Source organism: Tubulanus polymorphus, chromosome 10 (assembly GCF_964204645.1).
Source record: "Tubulanus polymorphus chromosome 10, tnTubPoly1.2, whole genome shotgun sequence".
In the NCBI taxonomy this organism is placed as follows: domain Eukaryota; kingdom Metazoa; phylum Nemertea; class Palaeonemertea; order Tubulaniformes; family Tubulanidae; genus Tubulanus; species Tubulanus polymorphus.
Window position 1 is genome coordinate 6795218 of NC_134034.1, and position 22853 is coordinate 6818070.

Below are 22853 nucleotides of genomic sequence, written 5' to 3' on the forward strand. Positions count from 1 at the left end.
CGAAATATTCAAAGGCCAGGTGGCATTGAATACAAAAGGACAACAATCTACCAGAGGAGGGGAAATCTTTGATGAAATAGCTATATTACCTGTGAGGTTGATTTACATGTGAGTTGTGTAGTCTGATATATACAGTTTGCTAGTATATCACCAATTCTTCCACCAACAAATCCACTAGCAGTAGCTTGCCTCTCACAAACTGAGAACCGAGAAATAACTTGTTCAAAGACGTTCTGAAACCACACAGCAAACATCTACATGGAGCAAGCTCAAAAAATGAAAACAGCATATTGAAAGTGATAATAGGCAATAATAGAAGCACAACAACTAAACTAATAACCATTGGTGAAACACTATTCCCTGTTTTTATGTTATATAGAGAATCCCACACTAATATAGTGAGAAAGATGAAGTCCAATAAGTTTCTTTCAAACTATTAATATATTGATTCAATGTTTCCCCGATAACCTAAAAGTCGTCTTCATCTTCATTCCTAGTGCTTCTAGCAATCTTTTGCTATAGACATCAGACAGCAGATGAGATAGCAAATACTCATTAGAGAGGTTGACAAAAGATAGTAGAATAACTTTTTAAATCTTTGTCGATAACATAGATAAACAAGACTTTTAACAGGATTCGAAAACTAAGGATGTTATAGGCCTATCTGAAAATTCATTAGAAAAAGGATCACTGATTTTGATGAATTCTAACTGTCAATAAGACGGATTTGGTCGGGGAATTCTATTTTGAACGTATCACCTGATAGGATGCAATAACTGTAGCACAAGAACTCATTTACCAATTCAATTCAATTAAACTTACATCTAAACTAGGGGTCCAGGGACACCATGCCCACTTGGGAAGTGGTTCCAAATGCTCAACAATCTAACAATTTCAATAGTCAACGCCCCCTGGTGACAATATACAAAAACCAATGACCTTGAAACTCACCACAATCATAGAACATGTCAGCAGCTACGATTTTGTAATTGATCGTGATAACAAAATAAGCCTCGTAACCAATTTAATATGGAAATACTAAGTTATTCTACTATTCAACGCCCCCTGGTGACCATATAGAATAACTAATGGCCTTAAAACTTGCCACAATCATAGATGATGTCATGAGCTACAACTTTGCAATTGATTGTGGTTACAAAATATGCATTGATACGAATATAATATAGAAATACTAAGATATTGTATTATTTAACGCTCCCTGGTGGCCATATACAAAAACCAATGACCTTGAAACTCACCACAATCATAGAACACGTTATGAGGTACAAGTTTCTAATTGATTGTGGTAACAAGATACGCTTAGGTATCAATATAATGTGGAAAAGCTTTTTCCCACCTACGAATGAGTACTGATGACACCAAGATGGCCGCCAATTGCGTCATAATTGGCTGATCAAAAATACATGATAAAATACATGGTAAAATTGCAATGAGGAATGGCAAATCAGTAGGGAGCTACAGGACTCAGAATTCGGCCCAAAATTGACATTTTTTGGCACTAAAAAGGTCATAAGACGATCATCTTAAGTCCGATCGACCCTATTTTTGTTATGCTGATGGGCCCTGGGGGGATTCACATACATCTGAAAGATCAAGGTAATCGATCAAAGCATCTTCAAAATTTCCTTCAAAAAGTTCAAAAATATGTAACTAGGGGTCCACTTTACACCATGCCCACTTGGGAAGTGGTTTCCAATGCTCAACAATCTAACAATTTCAATATTCAACGCCCCCTGGTGACCATATACAAAAACCAATGACCTTGAACCTCACCACAATCATAGAACATGTCAGCAGCTACGATTTTGTAATTGATTGTGATAACAAAATATGTCTCTTTACCAATTTAATATGGAAATACTAAGTATTCTACTATTCAACGCCCCCTGGTGACCATATTCAAAACCCAATGACCATAAACTCACCATAATCATAGAACATGTCATAAACTTCAACTTAACAATTGATCATGGTAACAAAATATGCCTAGGTACCAATCTAATATGGAAATACTAAGTTATTCTACTATTCAACGCCCCCTGGTGACCATATAGAATAACTAATGTAAAACTCACCACAATTGTAGATGACGTCATGAGCTACAACTTTGCAATTAATTGTGGTAACAAAATATGCTTAGGTATCAATATAATGTGGAAAAACTTTTTCCCACCTACCAATGAGTACTGATGATACCAAGATGGCCACCAATTGCGTCACAATTGGCCGATCAAAAATTACAATTTTTGGAACTAAAATTTGTATTTCCGAGTAGTACTTACCCTTTCCTATGGTTTTTGCCAATATTTTCTAAATTTGGATTGATCGCCAATGGTTTTTCTATACGACCCGGCCCTGCGGTATTGCATTTAGCCACCGGCGAAATCCGCCATCTTTTTACGTCATAGCAGACCAAAAAAAAAAACAGCTATGCGGGGCAGGTGGGCGGGATTCCCACCATAGGAGAGGGTAAGTACTACTCGGAAATACAAATTTTAGTTCCAAAAATTGTAATATTTCCGTCGAGTACTGTACCCTTTCCTATGGTTTTTGCTAGACTAGCCTAGCACAAGGATGGTGGGAAAGGTAGATAGAAAAACCATCGCTCAAACGCAAGGTAAGAGGGAAAAAGAGAGCACTTACCCAAGCACGGAATGGAGCACTGTAGCACAGGGAAGACCGGTTGGCCAAAGTGAGTCTGTCCAGCTCAAGGCCCCCCCCCCGGAATTTTGCGAAATTAATACTTGCAGATATGAGCCCAAACTATGTACAAGGATACACCCCCTGTGATCCTGATAATGCAACATAAATATTCTACACTAAAAGGTCCGATCGGAAAGAACGGACACCTTGAGCCATGACAACAGGACCAAGTGAAGCTAATGAGCCTAACTGGCCTGAAACATCCCGTAAATAAAATGACGTGAATGTCGATGGAGAATTCCAAAAGGTGGCCCGACAGACTTCCTCCAATGGAGCACCCGAAAAGGCTGCGCAGGAAGTAGCCATAGACCTCACTTGATGAGAAACCAATCCCTCCGAGGAAAGATTTTCCTTCAATAAAATGTCCTTGATCAGTGAAGAGACCCATCGGGCCACTGTATCCCGTGAAATATCACCCTTTAGGTGATCCAGCAGCGGAATAAATAACCGCTCCTGTGAACCCCTCCGTGAAGCAGAGCGATCTAAATAGAAACACAACGCCCACACAGGACATTAAGTCCTGTCCGGGATGCCCGGTTCCACTCGATGTTTTAGGGCTTCAATTCGCCATTGACGCCCAACCAAGCCTGGTCGTTGGTTCTTTGCCAAAAATTCCAAAGCAGGCCACAGCGAAACAAATTCCTTCGCTGGCCCAAAGACAATATGACCTTGTCGGACTGAAAGCGCATGAATCTCAGAGCGACGGGCCGAGCAAGCCAAGAACAGCAAAAATACAGTCTTTTTTGACAAATTTGCAAATGACACTGCCGAAAGAGGTTCAAATGGAGCCTCCATTAACTTCTTCAAAATTACAGACAGATCCCATGGTAGAACTATCCTTGGTACCCGAGGCCGGGAAATAGAAAACCCTGCAACAAGCTGGGATATTCCGCACTGACTAAAGATTTGTAATAATAATTAATAACATTTTAGAAATGGCCAGAATTTTAACTTAGGTTCTATCTCATTTTTATTTCACAATTGCGATTGGTATATTTTTTTTTTAAACGGCCGTTAAGGCTTCATGTTTCGTCTGCAATTCACTGCAAATAGTTACGCAACTACGCACATTTCAGTGTTTTTGGCAGCTGTACACTCAATCGGAACCGTTCGTGACTAGCTTCACTGCGGAATTATCATTAATTAACATCGCCATATCACATCATCAACTTATATTGTGCCTTAAAACCCTAACAGCCGAAATAATTGAAATGCACACACGATTTCTATCATTGAAAATTGAGAGAGTGGCCGTGTTTGTGTTCTGCTGCTTCGCGTAAATCCTGCGCAGTGCCGCAACCGCGCGGAGTGGGGCCGATACGTCCAGAAGCACGCAATGTATGAGAAATCGCGGAGCGGTAACCTTTAATAGTTATGACCTGCAAACCTTTTACTACAAATAGGTGCAGTAAAAAATCTGCCAATTGAGCTACAGAGGGTGAGCATGGATCAATTTCCCCTGCAGCACACAAATCCGCAAAATGACTCCATTTGGCATCGTAAATGGTACTTGTTGATGGCAGCTTAGATCCTGCGATAAAGGAGGCAGCCTGTTCTGAAAAGCCTGAAGCTGGCAAGGATCGCTGGACAATGGCCAGGCGAGCAGATTTAACCACTGGCTGTTTGGATGATGAATGTTCCCCTGAGAGAGAAGCGATGGGAAATTCGGAAGAATCCTGGGGTTGTCGCACAGTAGGTTGAGAAGTGGTAGGAACCATTTCTGGGCCGGCCAACATGGTGCTACCAGAACTATGTTGCAATTGACTGATCTCTCTATTTGATCCAGTAAGCGCGGCAGGACTGGTGTGGGCGGGAAGGCATACGCATGCATCCCCGACCAGTCCAAAGAGAAGGCATCGACCCCCCACGCTTCCGCGTCTGGAAACAGGGACACAAACAAAGGACACCTCTGATTGAACCGGGTGGCAAACAGATCCAGCAGCGGATTGCCAAACATGCCCCGAACCCGATCGGCTACTTCTTGGTGGAGAACCCATTCTGTCGCAATAGCCTGACCTCGACGAGACAGAGCATCGGCCGTCACGTTCCTTTTCCCTGCTAAAAGTGCCACAGTCAGGGACACACCCTCTGTCTGGCACCAAAGAAGAATTTTGGCCGACAGACCTGTGAGGGTTTCTGAGTGAGTGCCCCCTTGGTTCTGAAGGTAAGCCCTCACTGTTGAATTGTCTGTGGCTAACCAAACGTGGTGGCCCTCCACTCTCCTGTGAAAGAACTTCAGGGCCTTCCACACAGCCAGCATTTCTAGGAAATTTATGTGGTTGGTGGCCTCGTAGCGAGACCATCTCCCGGCTTTGACTCGGTTCTCCAGATGTGCCCCCCATCCTTGGTGACTGGCAGCCGTGAATACACGAACTGGAGCCTCTAACGGGGCTAGTGACACCCCGCGCCGAAGATTCGTAGTTGCCGCCCACCACTGAAGATCCGGACTTAGATCGGTTGGAGGTACGGGAATCAAGGTCTCCCAGTTGCCCTTCGACCGAGACCAGAAGACCTTCCAATACTGTTGCAAGTGCCTGCTTCTGAGGCGGCCTTAGGGCACCACCAGACCCATGGAGCTGATGGAGCCTAGAAGCCGTGACCAGTAACGAGCTGTTCTTGGCGTTGTGGAAACTCCCGCTACAGCTCCTTGAAGTTTGGCTACTCGAGCCATAGACGGAAAGACTTTGCCGATTCGGAGATTAAAGTCCATGCCGAGATAAGTGAACTGTTGAGCCGGCGTCAACTGAGATTTTTCCCTGTTTACGCGGAACCTTAGCTGATGGACTAAGTCCAAGACTGAGGTCATTGCCTCCCGACATTCCTGAGCCGAATTGGCGACTATTAACCAGTCGTCGAGGTAAACGAACAGTCAAACACCCCTGGACTGAAGTACCTTCTGAACCGACTTGACCAACTTGGTGAAATGGTACTGAGGCCAAATGAAAGAGACCTGAATTGGAACTGGCAGCCTTTCCACTTTATCCTGAGAAATCACCGAGATTTTGGGTGAATTGGAACCTGAAAGTAAGCATCCTTCAGGTCCAACGAAGCCGCCCATTGACCCGCACGAGAGCCCTTGAATCACGTCCTTGGGTTTGGTCATCCGGAACCTTGGAATGTCTAGGTGCTGCTTGAGGGATGACAGATCTATCACCGTCCGTTGACCACCTGTGGCCTTTGGTACCATGAATATTCGAGAAAACCAGCCGGGAGAAGTTTCGTTGCAAACTGGTTCTATCGCTCCCTTCTCAGCCAATTCCTTGAGAGCCGGAGAGATTAAGGCCTCCTGACCTGGTTTTGGCCACATGTCGGGAGGTGACCTCGTCAGGCGCGGTCGCCTTAGGAAACGGAGACGGTAGCCACGAGAGACGACCCGGGGAGGGTCAACTGTCTCCTAAAAGGTCGGACCAGTGGGTTGCTGCCTGCTGCAGACAACCTCCCACTGGTCTCAAGAATTCATTTCGAGTTTTTCCGAAAGGAAGAGCCCCTTTATGGAGCCTTCCCCTTGCCTCGATACGAACCGGAACTGTTACGACTGGATGAGGCTTGACACGATTGTTGAAGTTGCGCGCTAGTTCTCCAACCGGTATCCGAAGCCGCCTGAGAAAGCGCTGAAGTTTGAGATGGTTCTGTTTAAGTCCGTGTCGAACCTTGCGCCGCCGGCGTCGGACCAGAACACTTTTTCTACGGAGTTCGGGGTTGGACTTGGCCTGGACCTCACGAATCTTCCTCAGCTCTGCGGAAACCGGAGCGCACCAACCGGAGAAGAGACGTGAAGACGTCCCCAATGGAGCTCTCAGCAAAGCATTGGACACCATATCCGGTAGACAGGTTTTGGAACTGGAGTCCATCACTGACTGACGGGAGGCTAACACAAGATTAGCCTGACCCCGAACCGACAACGGAATTACATGCGAAACAGACCGAGCCAAAGATTGGATAATCCGGTCCATTCCCTCCAGTTTTAGGGCAACTAACTCTGGGTCGGAGCCCGCATGAACGGCGGCGTGAGTCACGCGAAGCTCACCCGTCAACACCTTAAGTGCCATATCCTGAAAGGAACCAACCCTGGTAAGATTGTCCAGGATTGACGTTATGGCCACCAAACCGGACTTAGGCAAACGAATACCCGACTGTGCTGTAACAGTATCCGGGCTGATCAAAGTATAATCAGCATCCAGGCAGTTATGACTGTGATCCACAGCACCTGGAGTTGCGTAATACGCCAAGCGAAATGCGCCTATAGGTGGATCAGTTGAACTAAAATATTTCCCAGATTTCATACCCCGTTCTGGAGGGGGAAATGAAAATGTTCCAGGCCGACATTCACCCCATAATTGCGTATCCAATCAAGCCCATTCTCTGGAAACCGCCGCCGATTCCCGTAAAACGTTAAGATCGGAGTCCGGAGGGCGATAAGCTTCCATTGACTCACCCACCAGAGGAGCTGCTGTGGGCTTAGCGCGAGTTGCCCCGTGCTTGACAAAGAACTCACTTATCATCGCTCTAAATGGCATGTCCCCCGCTGGTTCGGATAAAACTGAACGGGACGGAGATACATTGCGAGCAAGGGAAGCCCCCATCGTCTGGGGCAACCCACAATTGCTCGCGACAGGAACGACCCCAGAAGGAATTGCCGCTTCTGGGACCGGATCCTCATTGAAATCAGATCCTACCGCAGCATCCAGGAATTCAGAGTCAGAATTCCGAAGAACTGAGTGGGCTGGCGAACTTCTAACCGGACAATCAGGAATAGGCTTACCTGTTGTAGAGGTTGCAGCGACTTGTTGCGACGATGATAACAAGTTTAAAATTTTCTCTTCAAATGAAAGGCTGAATCCAAGAACATGTCTATCACACTTTTGAGCCCAAACGTCTACTTTTACTTAGTAGCCACTTGAGAACAATAAGCAATTACCGTATTTTCCGGCCAATAAGCCGAGGGCCGTTTTTTAGCCTAAAATACATGGATTTCATAAAGCTTCGCCCAATAAGCCGAGGCCCTTCATCAGAGATTTTAATTCACTGATTTGTCAATTAGTTCGTCTTAATTGACGATTTAAGAGGCTGACAGTAGCGCCCGCCGATGTGTGAGAGTGCTGTGTATACTATCATCGCCGAGTGACTGTGCTATATATAGACTCACTCAGCTGATTACTATACACACAGCCATACACGCAGTACGCCGCTCACTGCTGATTTGCATATATACTAATGTATGAACTGACACGTGGTAGTACGATGAACTCGCGCGTTATACAAATGTATACCATTGCCGCTGTGTGGTGATAGAACAATCAAAGTAAAAATAAAATAGTTCAAAATAGATTATAATTGGTAGTAAATAATGACCTCAAATAAATATCGACCACTTTTCTTGATTTTGACGATCATTGAGAGCATTAGAGTGGCATAGATCAGGAAGTGATGTTTTATGTCAGATCGTATCCGCCCAATAAGCCGATCACGATATTTTGGGTAAAAATCTGAGGCTAGAAAATCGGCTTATTGGCCGGAAAATACGGTAACGATATCGGCTACTTTTCCAGTAGTATACATTTCAAAACAGTCACTCTGAAATAGTATTCCTTTCAATTCGGTTGGTTTTCTTTAGTGGCTGTTTTGAAGAGTCTACTATTGAAAAGTGACCATTTTGAAACATCTGATTTCGATAGTGCACACTAGCAGTAGAGGTGACTGTAAAACCACCCGCCTGTTAACAGTGACTTTGTGATAGTAACTCCTACCATAGCAGCTACATGTTCTTGGATTGAGCCTTTCAAATACATGGAAATCCTTCTGAGTCAGGAATTTTCCGGTATCCCGACGATCATGCCGACTTCGGTGACGGTCCCTCGAACGGGATCGAGACCTACTAGAAGAATCGCCTTCATCGCTAACCGACGTCGACGAACGATGAGAAGACCGACGGCGAAACTTCCTACAATAACGATCGTAGTCCCTCTCGAGATCAAACCTTGATCTGCGAGAAGGAGATCTTGCTCGTTTATTACGCTCACAGCGTCTAGATCTAGTGGGAGAGCGAGCTCTAACCCCGGAGCGATGATCAGAATCAGACGATGAACGAACCGGATGTTTTGAACCGGACGACGTCTGGACCGGACCAGTGCCCGACCCGGACCGGTACCGACCGAACCGGGCCGTTCCCGACTACCGCGGCGCGCGCTTGGTTCAGACCATGTAGTCTGAACCGGCCGAACGGGCCAAACCGGTGAACGACCAGAGACCAGTGCCGCTGAATCAGCGTTCCTCCCCGGTGAACGGAGTTGGGAAGCCGATCGTACCAGAACGACCGGCGACCGCTCCGCTATACGATTAGAAACAGGATTAGAGACGTCAGTTGGCACGTCCCTGCTATTAACTCGACGACGATCTCTTAGTTAAAGAGCCTTATCGGCCGGAAGCCAAAGGTCCTCGGACCACACCTAGCAAATCTTGCTCCTTGCACATATTTGACCGGATTTGCGCCTGCACGACGCACAAGAATCGTGATTGTCCCAGGCGCCAAACAAATGCCCGCATCCCTCCCCGCCACGATGTTGACCCTTAGGAGGGGGTGGCATAATTATCCTGTCACAATAATAAATTCAATTCAATTCAATCAAATTATATTTGTAAATAAAATTCTTACGGAAAAATAGAAACCAGGGATAACCCCCAAACCGAACTGACTCACCGTCATGAGAGTGAAAACTCCCTAATATCCTAATTCCCCGATTTTTACGGCGAAAAAATCCAACGCGTTCTACTGCTAGAACGCCAAGAAAAAAGATGGCGGATTTCGCCAGTGGCTAAATGCAATACCGCAGGGCCGGGTCGTATAGAAAAACCATTGGCGATCAATCCAAATTGAGAAAATATTGGCAAAAACCATAGGAAAGGGTACAGTACTCGACGGAAATATACCTGGCTCAGGTATAAAACAACCTTTTCCATAGAATACCCATCACAAATTGCAATGAGAAATGGCAAACCAGTAGGAAGCTACAGGACTCAGAATCTTTGTCAAAATTGACATTTTGGGCACTAAAAAGGTCATAGGACAGCCATCTTGAGTCCGATCGACCCAATTATTCTTATGGTGATTGGCCCCTGGGGGATTCAAATATATATGAAAGATCAAGGTAATTGATTCAAGTGTCTTCAAAATTTCTTTCAAAAAGTGCTGATTTTGACGTACAACAATGGCTGCCAGTCGGCCATCTTAATTCTGACAGGGCCAGTTTTTGGCCTGAAGATGTGTCTAGGGTATATACATGTATAAACCAAATATCACGACATTACCTTGAAGCGTCTTCAAAACTTCCCACAATAACTGGATTCCGTGTACGGACAATGGACGAAAAGTGAACACAATAGCCCGCTGGGACTAAAGTCCCAAGTGGGCTAAAAAGTGTTGATTTTGGCGAACAACATGCTGATTTTGACGTACAACAATGGCTGCCAGTCGGCCATCTCGATTCTGACTAGGCCAGTTTTTGGACTGAAGATGTGTCTAGGGTAGATACATGTGTAACCCATATATCAAGACATTACATTGATGCGTCTTCAAAACTTCCTAAAATAACTGGATTCCGTCTACGGACGGACGCTATGACGGATGACAGATGAAAAGTGAACGCAATAGCCCGCTGGAACTAAAGTCCCAAGTGGGCTAAAAAGACGTAGCAAAATGACTAATTGCGAAAAAATATGAACAATACAGGTGAATGAACATTAATAAATTGACATCAGTAGAATGTAGTGTTTGATTTAAGCGAGGCCAGTTTCATATCAAATCAACTCAACTGGTCATCAGGGCCAGTGGAATTCTTTCCTTAAATCTAACCCTGGAATGGCAGTTTTGCACAATGATGGTAGGAGGAAATTACTTATTCAACAGATTTATCAAAATTAGTCACATTTTGATCCACTTCTTAATTCACTCATCCCGGATCAATGGATCATGAATCATTTTCATTCATTATACCCGTATTCATCTAACATACTTGATTATGTCTGAATGTAGATGCTCCAAAATCTTGGCTTACCCGAGAAATGATTAATCCTGCCTTGATATCACACAAATTCCTGTCATCACTCTTTGGGACTCCAATGAATGCTGTTTTGCCATCACTGATACTCAAAGAATGTACGAACTGCTTCAAGGCTTGACCATTTAAATACGTGTTATCCGACACAAACATATACCAGTCGTAAAGGAGCGCAGTGTTTTGATTATTGATGTACTGCAGGGCGAATAATGGAATGAGGTGATGACGATTAGTATTGAAACTCACAATGGACATTTCTTTTGGTATGACAGTATTCTTAGCACGTGGCCCCATAAAAAAGATCAGTTTCGAAACTGTATGCCTTAATGTACGGTTCATGGCAACAGCTAATGAATTAATATCATTGGCTGATGAATAGACACCAACAAATAATTTAGGATGTATATTCAGCTCTTGAGAAACAAATAATGGACGCTTAAATGCCCTTTTTTCGTTGTATTCTAATACTGTGTTTTCAATCCATTTAGGCTCAAAATCACCATCAGTCTCATCAATCGATTTAGTGTCTCTTAATTTTGCAAGTCGGTCATCGGAGCTGCTATCAGATGCTATTGCTTGGTCAAATTCCTGGCAGAATGAAGCTTCATTGGAAAATGTTGATGTAATTAAACTCAAACAAACACCAACAATTAATCCAAACAGCAATGGGCACATGTTTGACATGAAAGTGATAACCCGACGAGGCAACATAATCATGTTCCTCAGGTGCTCTTCAAATTTGATGGTTCTGTAATTGGTGAAGAAAACTGCGCCACTGAAAATGAAAGAGAAATTTTTAGTCATAAGTTTTTCAATGGATTTGACACCTGAGGAAATGCCAGTAGCCTGTCTCATTCCAATAAAGGTAAAAGCTTAGAGAAAAGTTTCTAAAAAAAATTGCACATCATTTGAAATATGAAGGGCACTAAGCGTAAGAATTCCACATTGTGAGAGCCATTATGAGAGCTAGAAACTTTATTAGTGGATCTTCCCCTTAATGAAGTTTCAAGAAAATTGAATTTGCACATGGCAGTTGACCTTGCTTTATTTGTCACATAGGAACCGGCAAAAAATAACGATCTATCCGATTGACAAATTAAGTACATATCACACGTCTTTGTCTTTTTATGGAACCCGTATAATCATGGGCTGAATCTGATGAGCTAGGTAATTTCAATGCGTTACTCATAGTGGGGTGAAAACGATTGGCACATACGTATGTAATAATAACTGTTTTAATTTGTGACAAAGGCTTTTCTGTAGGACTAGTACCGATTTGAAGAAATAGAAACTCCACCCCCAGGGGCACTCCCTGGGGGACGAATTCAAACAAGAGGCCCACGGGCCTTATACCTTCATGACGCAGTAGAAGAAGAATGATTCAGTATTCAAAGTTTACAGAAAGATTGACATTGTAATGATGTAACAAGTTTTAAAACAGTTAAGATAGTATAAGCTATGTGGCGATATTGTTCATTTTCTGTTAATAAATCCTTACATGAAAAGACAAGCCCATTTTAGCTGGCCCAAAGATCACACTACATGAAACTAGGGGTCCAGGGACACCATGCCCATTTGGGAAGTGGTTCCAAATGCTCAACAACTACAATTTCGATATTCAATGCCCCCTGGTGACCATATACAAAAACCAATGACCTTGAAACTCACCACAATCATAGAACATGTCAGCAGCTACGATTTTGTAATGGATTGTGATAACGAAATAGGCCTATGCCTCGTTACCAATTCAATATGGAAATACTAAGTTATTCTACTATTCAACGCCCCCTGGAGACCAAATTCAAAACCGAATGACCTTGAAACTCACCACAATCATAGAACATGTCACGAACTATAACTTTGTAATTGATCATGGTAACAAAATATGCCTAGGTACCAATATAATAAGGAAATACGCCCCCTGGTGACAATATACAAAAACCAATGACCTTGAAACTCACCACAATCATAGAACATGTCAGCAGCTACGATTTTGTAATTGATCGCGATAACAAAATAAGCCTCATAACCAATTTAATATGGAAATACTAAGTTATTCTACTATTCAACGCCCCCTGGTGACCATATAGAATAACTAATGGCCTTAAAATTTGCCACAATCATAGATGATGTCATGAGCTACAACTTTGCAATTGATTGTGGTTACAAAATATGCATTGATACGAATATAATATAGAAATACTAAGATATTGTATTATTTAACGCTCCCTGGTGGCCATATACAAAAACCAATGACCTTGAAACTCACCACAATCATAGAACATGTTATGAGCCACAAGTTTCTAATTGATTGTGGTAACAAAATACGCTTAGGTATCAATATAATGTGGAAAAACTTTTTCCCACCTACGAATGAGTACTGATGACACCAAGATGGCCGCCAATTGCGTCATAATTGGCTGATCAAAAATACCTGTCTTAGGTATAAAACATCCCTTTTCAAAGAATACCCATCACAAATTGCAATGAGAAATGGCACACCAGTAGGGAGCTACAGGACTCAGAATTCGGGCCAAAATTGACATTTTTGGGCACTAAAAAAGGTCATAGGACGGCCATCTTGAGTCCGATCGACCCAATTTTTGTTATGCTGATGGGCCCTGGGAGGATTCACATAGGCCTATATCCGAAAGATCAAGGTAATTATCAAAGCATCTTCAAAATTTCCCTCAAAAAGCTCAAAAATGTGTAAAAAGTGTTGATTTTGGCAAAACAATGGCTGCCAGTCGGCCATCTTGATTCTGACAGGGCCAGTTTTTGGGCTGAAGATGTGTCTAGGGTAGATACATGTGTAAGCCAAATATCAAGACCTTACATTAAAGCGTCTTCAAAACTTCCCAAAATAACTGGATTCCGTCTACGGACGGACGACGGACGAAAAGTGAACGTAATTGCCTGCTGGGACTTAAGTCCCAAGTAGGCTAAAAACTGTTCACTCGGACTGTCCGTGCAACTTCAAGCACTGCCAGAACACTAGAACGCACATCATTCAGTTTACTCAGTCAACTACCACTTTTCACAATGTAAGAACCATCCCGTCCGCGTGTCCCCCTGTGGACGCCCGGACCGCGTATACTTGCATTGCGTTAGATCATGTAAATAAGTTAATTGGACGTTAATGCGAGGCTTAAATGCATCAGATTGTAGCTGCAAAGTAAATAGGCCTGCAAAACTGTTACTATTTTCAAATTAAGAATGCCGTTTGAGTTATCGTGGACGCGTTTGGAGTGAGGAAGAGAGTCAGAGTCATAACTTTTTAGGACACACGGAATCCAGTCAGCTGAGGAGAGGCCAGAGTCACGGTACCGGCATTTTATCCAGCAGAGGGTTCCAGCTGAATTACTCGCCTCCAAGAGGAAGACGAGCGGACCCGGACATACCCATCAACGGTGAAGAGGCACGAGGAGATAGGGGACGCCCCGAGAGGATCCGGGCCATATGGAGGCCCAAGTTGGGTGGTGGCGGGACAAGCACAGCTGTGCAGGAGTTGCTTGTCCCACAGGGGTTTGGCGATGGGCTTGGATTTTATTTCCAGGTTGTTGATAATCTCGCGAGAATGGCGCTAAATATGAACTGCAAGTTAATTCAAAATATCATGGAAATACCTTGTGTTTAAATGTTTATTTATCTGCTATAAAGTTCCGGTAAACAATTGGTCATTAAGGATCATTATCAGATGGTCGTGACGCTATCCTATATAAAACTACAAGGGACGAAACGCCTTCAAGTTGTGCCAGCCAGAAAGTTGGGACAGTCATGTGACTTAACGCTTCATATTGGACTGAACATGAACCTGAAGCATCTAAGATGAAAACTATACTAAGAAGAATATTTGAGAATAACTTACATTCAAATGCATTTTTTTGTCTATGAATTATGTTTGATAATAATCTATCCTTTATAAGTTATAAATTTCATATGAATTATAATCTGACAATGAATATCGGTCTGTGAATGTGTTAACTTTTCATGTTGAAGTTTAAACATGATGATGTCATCACAGGGTTCATAGCCTGAAGACCAACCAAAATTCAAGGCCGTTTGAGAAGCACATTCAAGGCTTTTACCCCAATGAAAAACATTTTTACGGTAATAAAATGCCTCATCCATTCACAAACAATCAAAACAGCTATAACAGGGTTCATTGTGCCACTGCTGGCCGAATTCACTATTATTCACTGACACAGCCAACTACGGCAACTTTAAGAAATTTGATGATTTTGAGCCAGTGACCTAGTGCCTACACTAATGACTTTTTAATTAGTTGAAGTACAGATTTTCTGCGTTAAATCTTGAAAATAAAATGGAAAAAAAGTGTGAAAACTGTAATTGGGCTGAACTAAAATGATGGGAGAAAACTTACTTTTTGCAAATAAGATGGAAATATCAAGAAAAAAAATCTTTTTTTCAAGGCTTTTCAAGGCCTTGAATTTCCTTTTGACAATTCAAGGATTTTAAGGCCCGCTACGAACCCTGGATGTCATGTGACTGTCCCAACTTTCTGGCTGAAAATTTAAGTACAACGGAGGGCTGGCATTTCATCCCTCGTAGTTCTTATATAGTAAAGCGTCACAACTGTCTGATAATGATCCTTAACGGCCAATTGTTTATCGGAACTTTATAGCGGATAAATAAGCAATATAAACACAAGGTATTTCCATGATATTTTGAATTTATTTGCAGTTCATATTTAGCGCCATTCTCGCAAGATTATCAACAACCCGGAAATACAATCCAAGCCCATCAACGAACCCCTGTGGCTTGTCCCCCGTGAAATCCAAATATAACGGAGAAGCTATTTTGGTTAACCAATAGTCTGAATACCAGTCGTTGTTACGCTTCCCGACAACGTCTGACGCTAAAGTATCATATAGAGGTTAACTCCTGTTAATTGCAATGCAACAACTGATTTTAGTGTCAAATCAAACCTTTGTACTAAAATAAATTAATTAGTTACCTTGTTGACTTTTAAAACGTGTTTTATAACAAAATTTTTGATATCGCGAACTGGAGAATTTATTGATTTGATTTGAATTGATTGCCACAATCGGGATTTCCAATACGGACTAGATTAATAAAATGTGAAAATTCAATAGGCCTACGTCTCTCTAAAATTACTCAAAATGTTATTTTTTGTTGATAAAACGCATAAATTTTGGTCAATTTTAACCTTAAGAATTTGAAACAAGATTAGAATAGGCCTAATATCTGCATTGGCATCAATGTCAGTCCACGTTGAAGTCTGAATCCGTAATTTACACTGCACCATGCACCAAGAAAAGCCGCCATATTTGTTATGGTGCTTCACTTCAACTATTTTTTGAGGCGACTAGTCAAAAGTTTTGAGCTACTACGATCGTCAAAAGCTACTTAGGATAACAAATTTAGGCCTATGCACAAACAATAGTTAACCTCCATCTGATTACAGAACAGACATAAGGGGTGAAATAGACGCTCAAAGCCTCGTCCCTCAAAATGAGGGACGAAAATTAACCTTATATGAGCACTTTCGCCCTACACGTTGTTTGTAGAACGACGGCTAGGTACTAATGTCTATTTCAACCTGACTTGAGAGCATTCTGGGTGGCCTAGCTCGCTCATTTTTGGTAGTACATACCTGATAAAGGTCTTAGTAGGACCAGAAAGGACTGGCAGTTGACCTAAATCATCATTTTTTAATCCATTTGAAACTGTATTGAAAGTTATCCAAAGAGTCTTCACTGAAAGGGGTTAATTGAAGAGAAGTGACTCCATGATTTGAAAATTTAACAATGTGTTTCCATGCCTACATACCAAACTTCAGTTGGTAGGCATGGGGACATATTGTTAAACTTTCAAATCATGGAGGCTCTTTTCTCTCATGAACCCCTTTCAATGAAGACATATTGGATATCCTTCAATACAGTTTCAAATGGGTTAAAAACGATGTTTAAGGTCGACTGCCTGTCCTTTCTGGTCCTACTAAGACCTTTATCAGGTATGTACTACTAAAAATGAGCCAGCTAGGCCACCCGGATGCTCTCAAGTCAGGTTGAAATAGACATTAGACTAGTGAATCCCTAGACAGACCTCCCTGATTGATAATAAATATGCTGAAATAAACATTTTTGGGAGGGGGTACGAAAGTGCAATAGCGCCAACTTTATTGAACTGTCAATCAATAATGTATTTGTATTACAATAAGGATCAATAAAGTTATTTTGAATTTGAATGTAAAGCCTTCAATAAATGGATCCGTCAATTGATGATGATGATGATGATGATGCAGATGATGATGATTGATGACAACTGTAAAAGAGGCGTCCGTCACTTAGATTTAATCTATTACATACTAATACTAGGAAGTCGAATTACGTCACGCTAAAATCCGGCAGCGAAGTGACTAAAATCCGGCAACTTTTGGATCGGGAGATTTCAGAATGTATCTATTTCGTGAAATTTCGACCAAGATTGGGTCGTTGAATAGTTTAACAATGAACCGCGTCGATCGAACGAGTTCAAAATAGCTGAAATTCCCTTAGCAACGGGAGCGAATTCATGATAAACAAACCACGCGCCGGGGCCCGATTCAGCCATCATCGCAGGCTCGAATCCCGGAGAATTACGCTCTCGCGCGCGCATGCGACAGTCAACCCCAACTGCAGCGCTGAAATATGTAATCATTTATCAAATTTAATGACCCTAACACTGCGATGAGTCGCGTTGCCGTACGATTTGTTAAAATCAATTTTTGTACTCGACATTTCAATTTTACTGCTGATAATTTATTCGATTTTTTTTCTGGCAGAAAAAAATTATGCGATTGATGCGTTTCAACGTGTCATTCATTTTTTCTCGTCTTCCTTTACTTTTCAAATGGAGCTCATTTCTAAATTAACACCAGGTCAAATTCTTCAATATTGCAAACCGTCTCAGTTTCACCATAATGTCGCTTTTTACATTTCGGGTTTTACAAAGTGGTTTAAACCATTAAAAAATTCCAGATACAATCTAAATCGAAATAGTAATCTTTTTAGCAGTGGTAAACCGACCTGCCCCGGGTAGCCAAAGACCAGTTTATATTTAGTTAAGAAATGGGTCAAGTTTTTTTCATAGAAAATTGAATTTCATTTGATCTACAGATCAAATGAACAGGTTCGTCATAATTTTCCTAATCAAAATATAAGCCAAAATTTTCAATAACCAGAAATTAATCAAACCTTAAAGTTGAAGTTTCATCTTCTTTCTCCCACCACTTATGGTAGGTATGTTCATGTCCGCGCGGGGCGCCACTATCGATTGTGACGACCATTATTGATTAGGAAAAGTGTGATGCGCGTTTTTACTACGCGTTTTGACATCGCGTAGTAAAATCATTCATAAAACCTGTCTATCAATGCAAATGAGCTAAAATCTTTTGGAATCAACCAATAAGATCGATCTTTATCACTTGGGGGTTGGTTTAGTGTATAAATCCGCATTTTAGTCGAAGAAAATAGAAATCGAAAAATACCCTTTTTCAAGAGCAAAATTCGTCAGCTTAGGACCCGGAATAAGCGATGAATCATCAGGAATCAAAAGGTTTAGGATCTTAAAATTCAAATACTGAAGACCGCATGATTTTATTTCGTGTCGGGGCTGAGTGATCGCTGCCGGAAAAGTCGATGTCTAAGTTTTGCGTTGAATCGAGCGATACAAAATGGCGGCCGGCACTTGTTATTGAATGACGACGCGCCGCGCTGCTCGTGATGAGATCAATATTCAACAATTATTCATCGGTCTAGCGGTGAATTATTGTATTTATTTTCCTATTCATAATTTTTCATCACTATATTTCTGAATATTAGGACAGATTTAGCGAAATGATCGGCAAAAAATTTTTTTTTTTGCGCGCGGATCGCCACTACGCTCCCGTCGGTAAAGCGGCTGTTGAAAGAGGGAGGCGTCTAATGGGATGAATTGAGGCTTGTGACGGGCAAAAATAGAGGAGCGTAATGGGACAATGAGGCTCCCGAGGGGATTTTCCAAAAGCAGCAAAATTGAAATATATATAAAATATTGTTGAAATTTAGCTCAAAACAAAACAAATGGATTATTATTTAGTTATTATTAGTAGTATTATTACTATTGCTTGGTTTATGTTTCTAAACTGATTGATTTTATTATGATATCATGAATATATTTCAAATTTCAGCGTTTTGAGCTAGGCCAAGCCTAATTTTCTGCTTTTCTTAACTAAAATTCATTTAGCAAATAATGTATAAAATTGGTATATTTAAATCAATTTGCAATAGGAGCCTATGGCTATAGACCTAACTGACAGGCCTTGATAATCATGTTTATTCATTTCAAAAATCATGTAGTGAAAAAAATAATTTCATTTGAAATCATATCAATATTTCACATTTTTTCTTGCTGTTACCATGGAAACCTAATAATAATAATCTATATAATAATAGATATTCCTAGATAAACTTAGGGCAAACATAAACTATTGATAACTAGTTATTCTATCCCCTTTCTACATCATAACTTTTGATCTAACATCGATATTTTCATTATTTTACCATTTTTCGGCTGGTTTCCATGGAAACCAAAGGCATTTGGAATCAGATAAAAATTTTGGGTCTGTCAACTGTCACCTGAAAGTGCTATGAGTGTATTGCTCTTGAAATTTCTAGTCTATCTCTTTTAGTTTAAGAGATATTGAAGTTTGTTTACAAGAAAAAATTGCCTTCTTAGATCACAGTTTTTGTGTATTGAAACATGAAGACACTTTTCGCTCAAATTTTCAAACTTCAATTTGCGATATCTCGAAAACTACTGAAGATAATTCAAAAATTTAAAAAGCATATTGTTATTTGAGCCCTCCCCATTCCAACAAGCTTTCTTTCAGTAAGATTGGAGCTATTTGAATTTTTTATGGATATAGCTACTTATGGCATTAGTTTTCATTTTTCCAAGCTTAACAATAAGAATTGATTTAATTTCTTCAATAATTTAATGCTCGGGCCCAAATCTACAGAACAATTTCAATATCGAAATAAAATTGATTATCTTCAAGAGTTTCATTGACAAAAATTAATTATCTCGGTGTTCCTTTAGTCAGTGACACTATTTTGAGTGTTTTTGTTACACTCCCCTCCTAGTCAGTAACCTGTCTGTGGTTTAGTTTCACGATCGGATATTTTCACAAACCACAGTCAGGAATGGGAAGGTCATTTTTGTATGAAATCTTCGTCAGCCAATTTGACTGACGAGTAATTTGCCTGGCATTTCATTGTCTCTTAAGATATCCGTCTAATTTTTGTTGTAATCGACGCACAACAGACTCTTAGTTTGTCTGATACCTATAACACCTCACCTGACGATCTAAATCCATGTGCAAATCGGCCGTAAAGTGAGAGTAAATTTCCGTAGAGTCAACAGCTGCCATTTTGAAAATTACTGGAGGTGCTGGCACCTGTGGAATGAGGCCAGGACAACAGCACAAACTAACGAAGCGAAACGACGAAATTGAAAAATATTAAGAAATCAACACTTATTCCCATTTTTCTTTTACCAGAATTTATTATTTAAATGTTTATTAAGGAAAACACGAAGATTTGAAATATAGGTTGGAAAACCATCAAAAATAAAAATTGTCGTTTCGTCTTGGAAGTTTTATATAAATCCTTGTAGGTCCCCATGTCTTATCATGCCACATGTGCAATACAGAGAAATGGCGGCCAATGGCGAAATTTGTGGAGAAATTAATTAATTTCTCAAAATAATGTTGATTAATCACTCGAAACATGCATAAAATTGGATTATTTCGAAAGGTACCTGTGTTAGTTTGTGAATTAAGCCATTAATTGTGGACTGAAGTGGATAGAAAGTATATTTTTGAAGTGTTACTTTTTTCAACCTTTTTTTGGCCCTTGTCATCCCTTACGTTGGTATAAGCCCATCCGATTATAAAAAGCTTACCACCAACGATTAGGTAACTAACTAACTCCACTCCATACGTGAACGAGGTTGTTTTCGAATCGTTATGATTTCTTATTAATCTTAGTATGAAAAATTAAATCAAGCTGCACTGACGAAGCGTCCGTCACTTAGATTTCATTTATTACATATTATCCCTACTTCCATACCAACACTGGCAACAGGAACGGATGTCATGGATCGTCAGCTGTCTACGTAAAAACTGCTGGTTTTTGATGGTGGTGGTACGAGAAATGGATGGCTCCGAAAATATTCGATCATGGCATCAATATCGGTAGGCTCCACACAATAAGTAGACTGGTCGCCTGTCCAATTCTGCGCCACCTGCATTCGCAGTCAGAATAGGACAGGTCTAACCAGTCCGCCATCTTCCGCGGAATATACGGATCCAATCAGATTTCAGTATTTCATCACGTGAACAATGTAACATGGCCGCCTCCAGAGTTTCTCGATTTACGTTCCATGAACCGCTTTAAAGTCGAGTTTTACACCAATGTAGAAAGAAACTCGACCATTATGAGAATGCCGGTTTGCTAGCGTATCTATTTAACACCCGTATTGCTCGGGTGACTTTTACTACCAACGGGTGGCGCTGTGTGTAAATTTCACATAAATCAACGACTTTCGGCTATTAGCGGTACTTAAGACCACTTGAAAACATCATAGTCAATTACGGTAGTAGTGAAAATAAAAAGTTACAGTTCGGTGTACAGCACCATAGCACCCATATAATACCACATACATTTTATTCAGACTAAGGACTTAGTTAACACTGATCTTCGTTTCCATTAATTAATGATCTGTTGAATTAATTAGTAATTCAGTCTTTCGGTGGTTCGAGATAAAATGCCCGCAAAATAAGAACTAACGAACCAGGGCTGACCACAAATTGCCCAACAGCTAAATTTTCCGAAACGACACAATAATGTTTAGTATCAAATAACTCGTGGCGTGGACCTTGGTCTATCAACTGACCAATGCATGACCAGTACTGGCTATATAGTAAATTATCTGTTTTGCAAACAATTAAGTTATTTGGTGTCAAATAACTAGATATAATGTGGACATTAAACTAAAAATTGTTTAACTGACCAATGCTTGACCAGTACTGACCAGTTACCACTAACTAGAACCCACCATATGTAATTTATATGTTTAGTAAAGCAATAAAATCGTGTTTGGGCGTCGAGCTACTAGATACGGTGCGGGCTATGATCTAACAACTATTTAACTGACCAATATTTTACCAATACTGACCTTAAAGTAATTTGTTTATTCTAGAAGCAACACAGTCGTGTTTGGTGTCAAATAATTAGAAATGGTGTGGGTTTTCATCTAACAACTATTCAAGTGACCAAATCTTGACCAATACTGACCACATAGCTATATTTATCTGTTTCGGACACAACTTAGTCGTGTCTCGTATCAAATAATTTCATTCGGTCTGAACGTAAATATAACAACTCTTTTACCTGTACAAGCTACACCAGTACTGTCTAATTACCGGTTAAATGTTTTTAGAAATAACACGGGGTATTGCCTGAATCCTTCGTCAGTACTACTCTTATTAAATGTGTCGTTTTAAAAGTCTTGTCCAATTTTTATCGTAGGAAGCGAGCTAACTTTGAAATTTCCCACTAAATGCAAAAGATTTTCACATCGGGTTTTGAACGAACAACGTTTCGATTTGTAATTGTAACGTGCGCATTTTAGCCTGTAACGTGCACATTTCACTAGTGTGAACGTGCGTATCGGTACCATTATGCGAACCTTGTCAAACTTTTGCGTTCAAGACGTTTAAACTGAACACTAAAGGAGATATTATAGCATATCATATCATATATCATATCATATCATATATATTGATCCGCAGCAAGATTCCGTAGTAACTAAAAAATGTTTGTAATGATGGTTTTTGTTTACGTTGGTGGTTTCTTTATGGGTATCAGACAGCAAACGATGTGTGCAAGTTGTTGTTTGATGCTTTGATCTACCAGCGCTGACAATAAATCAGCCAGGGGTAAAAATAATTCTTCCTCGGTTCTTGTGCTGCGATATCTGGCAAACATTCAGAATTATTTTTAAAAC

General features: G+C 40.9%; 1 protein-coding gene across 1 annotated transcript in view; it reads right to left on the bottom strand.

The window, feature by feature from the left end:
* Window positions 1–20975, bottom strand: part of LOC141912037 (chondroitin sulfate synthase 2-like) — a 43898-nt gene extending 22923 nt beyond the window's left edge. Inside the window, exons 1-3 of the mRNA XM_074803207.1 lie at window positions 20915–20975; window positions 10776–11553; window positions 90–233 (exon numbers count right to left, since the gene is read on the bottom strand). Coding sequence (XP_074659308.1) covers window positions 90–233; window positions 10776–11495 — 864 coding nt within the window. The 5' untranslated portion in view covers window positions 11496–11553; window positions 20915–20975. The remainder of the gene's footprint in view (window positions 1–89; window positions 234–10775; window positions 11554–20914) is intronic.
* Between the last annotated feature and the right edge of the window lie 1878 nt (window positions 20976–22853).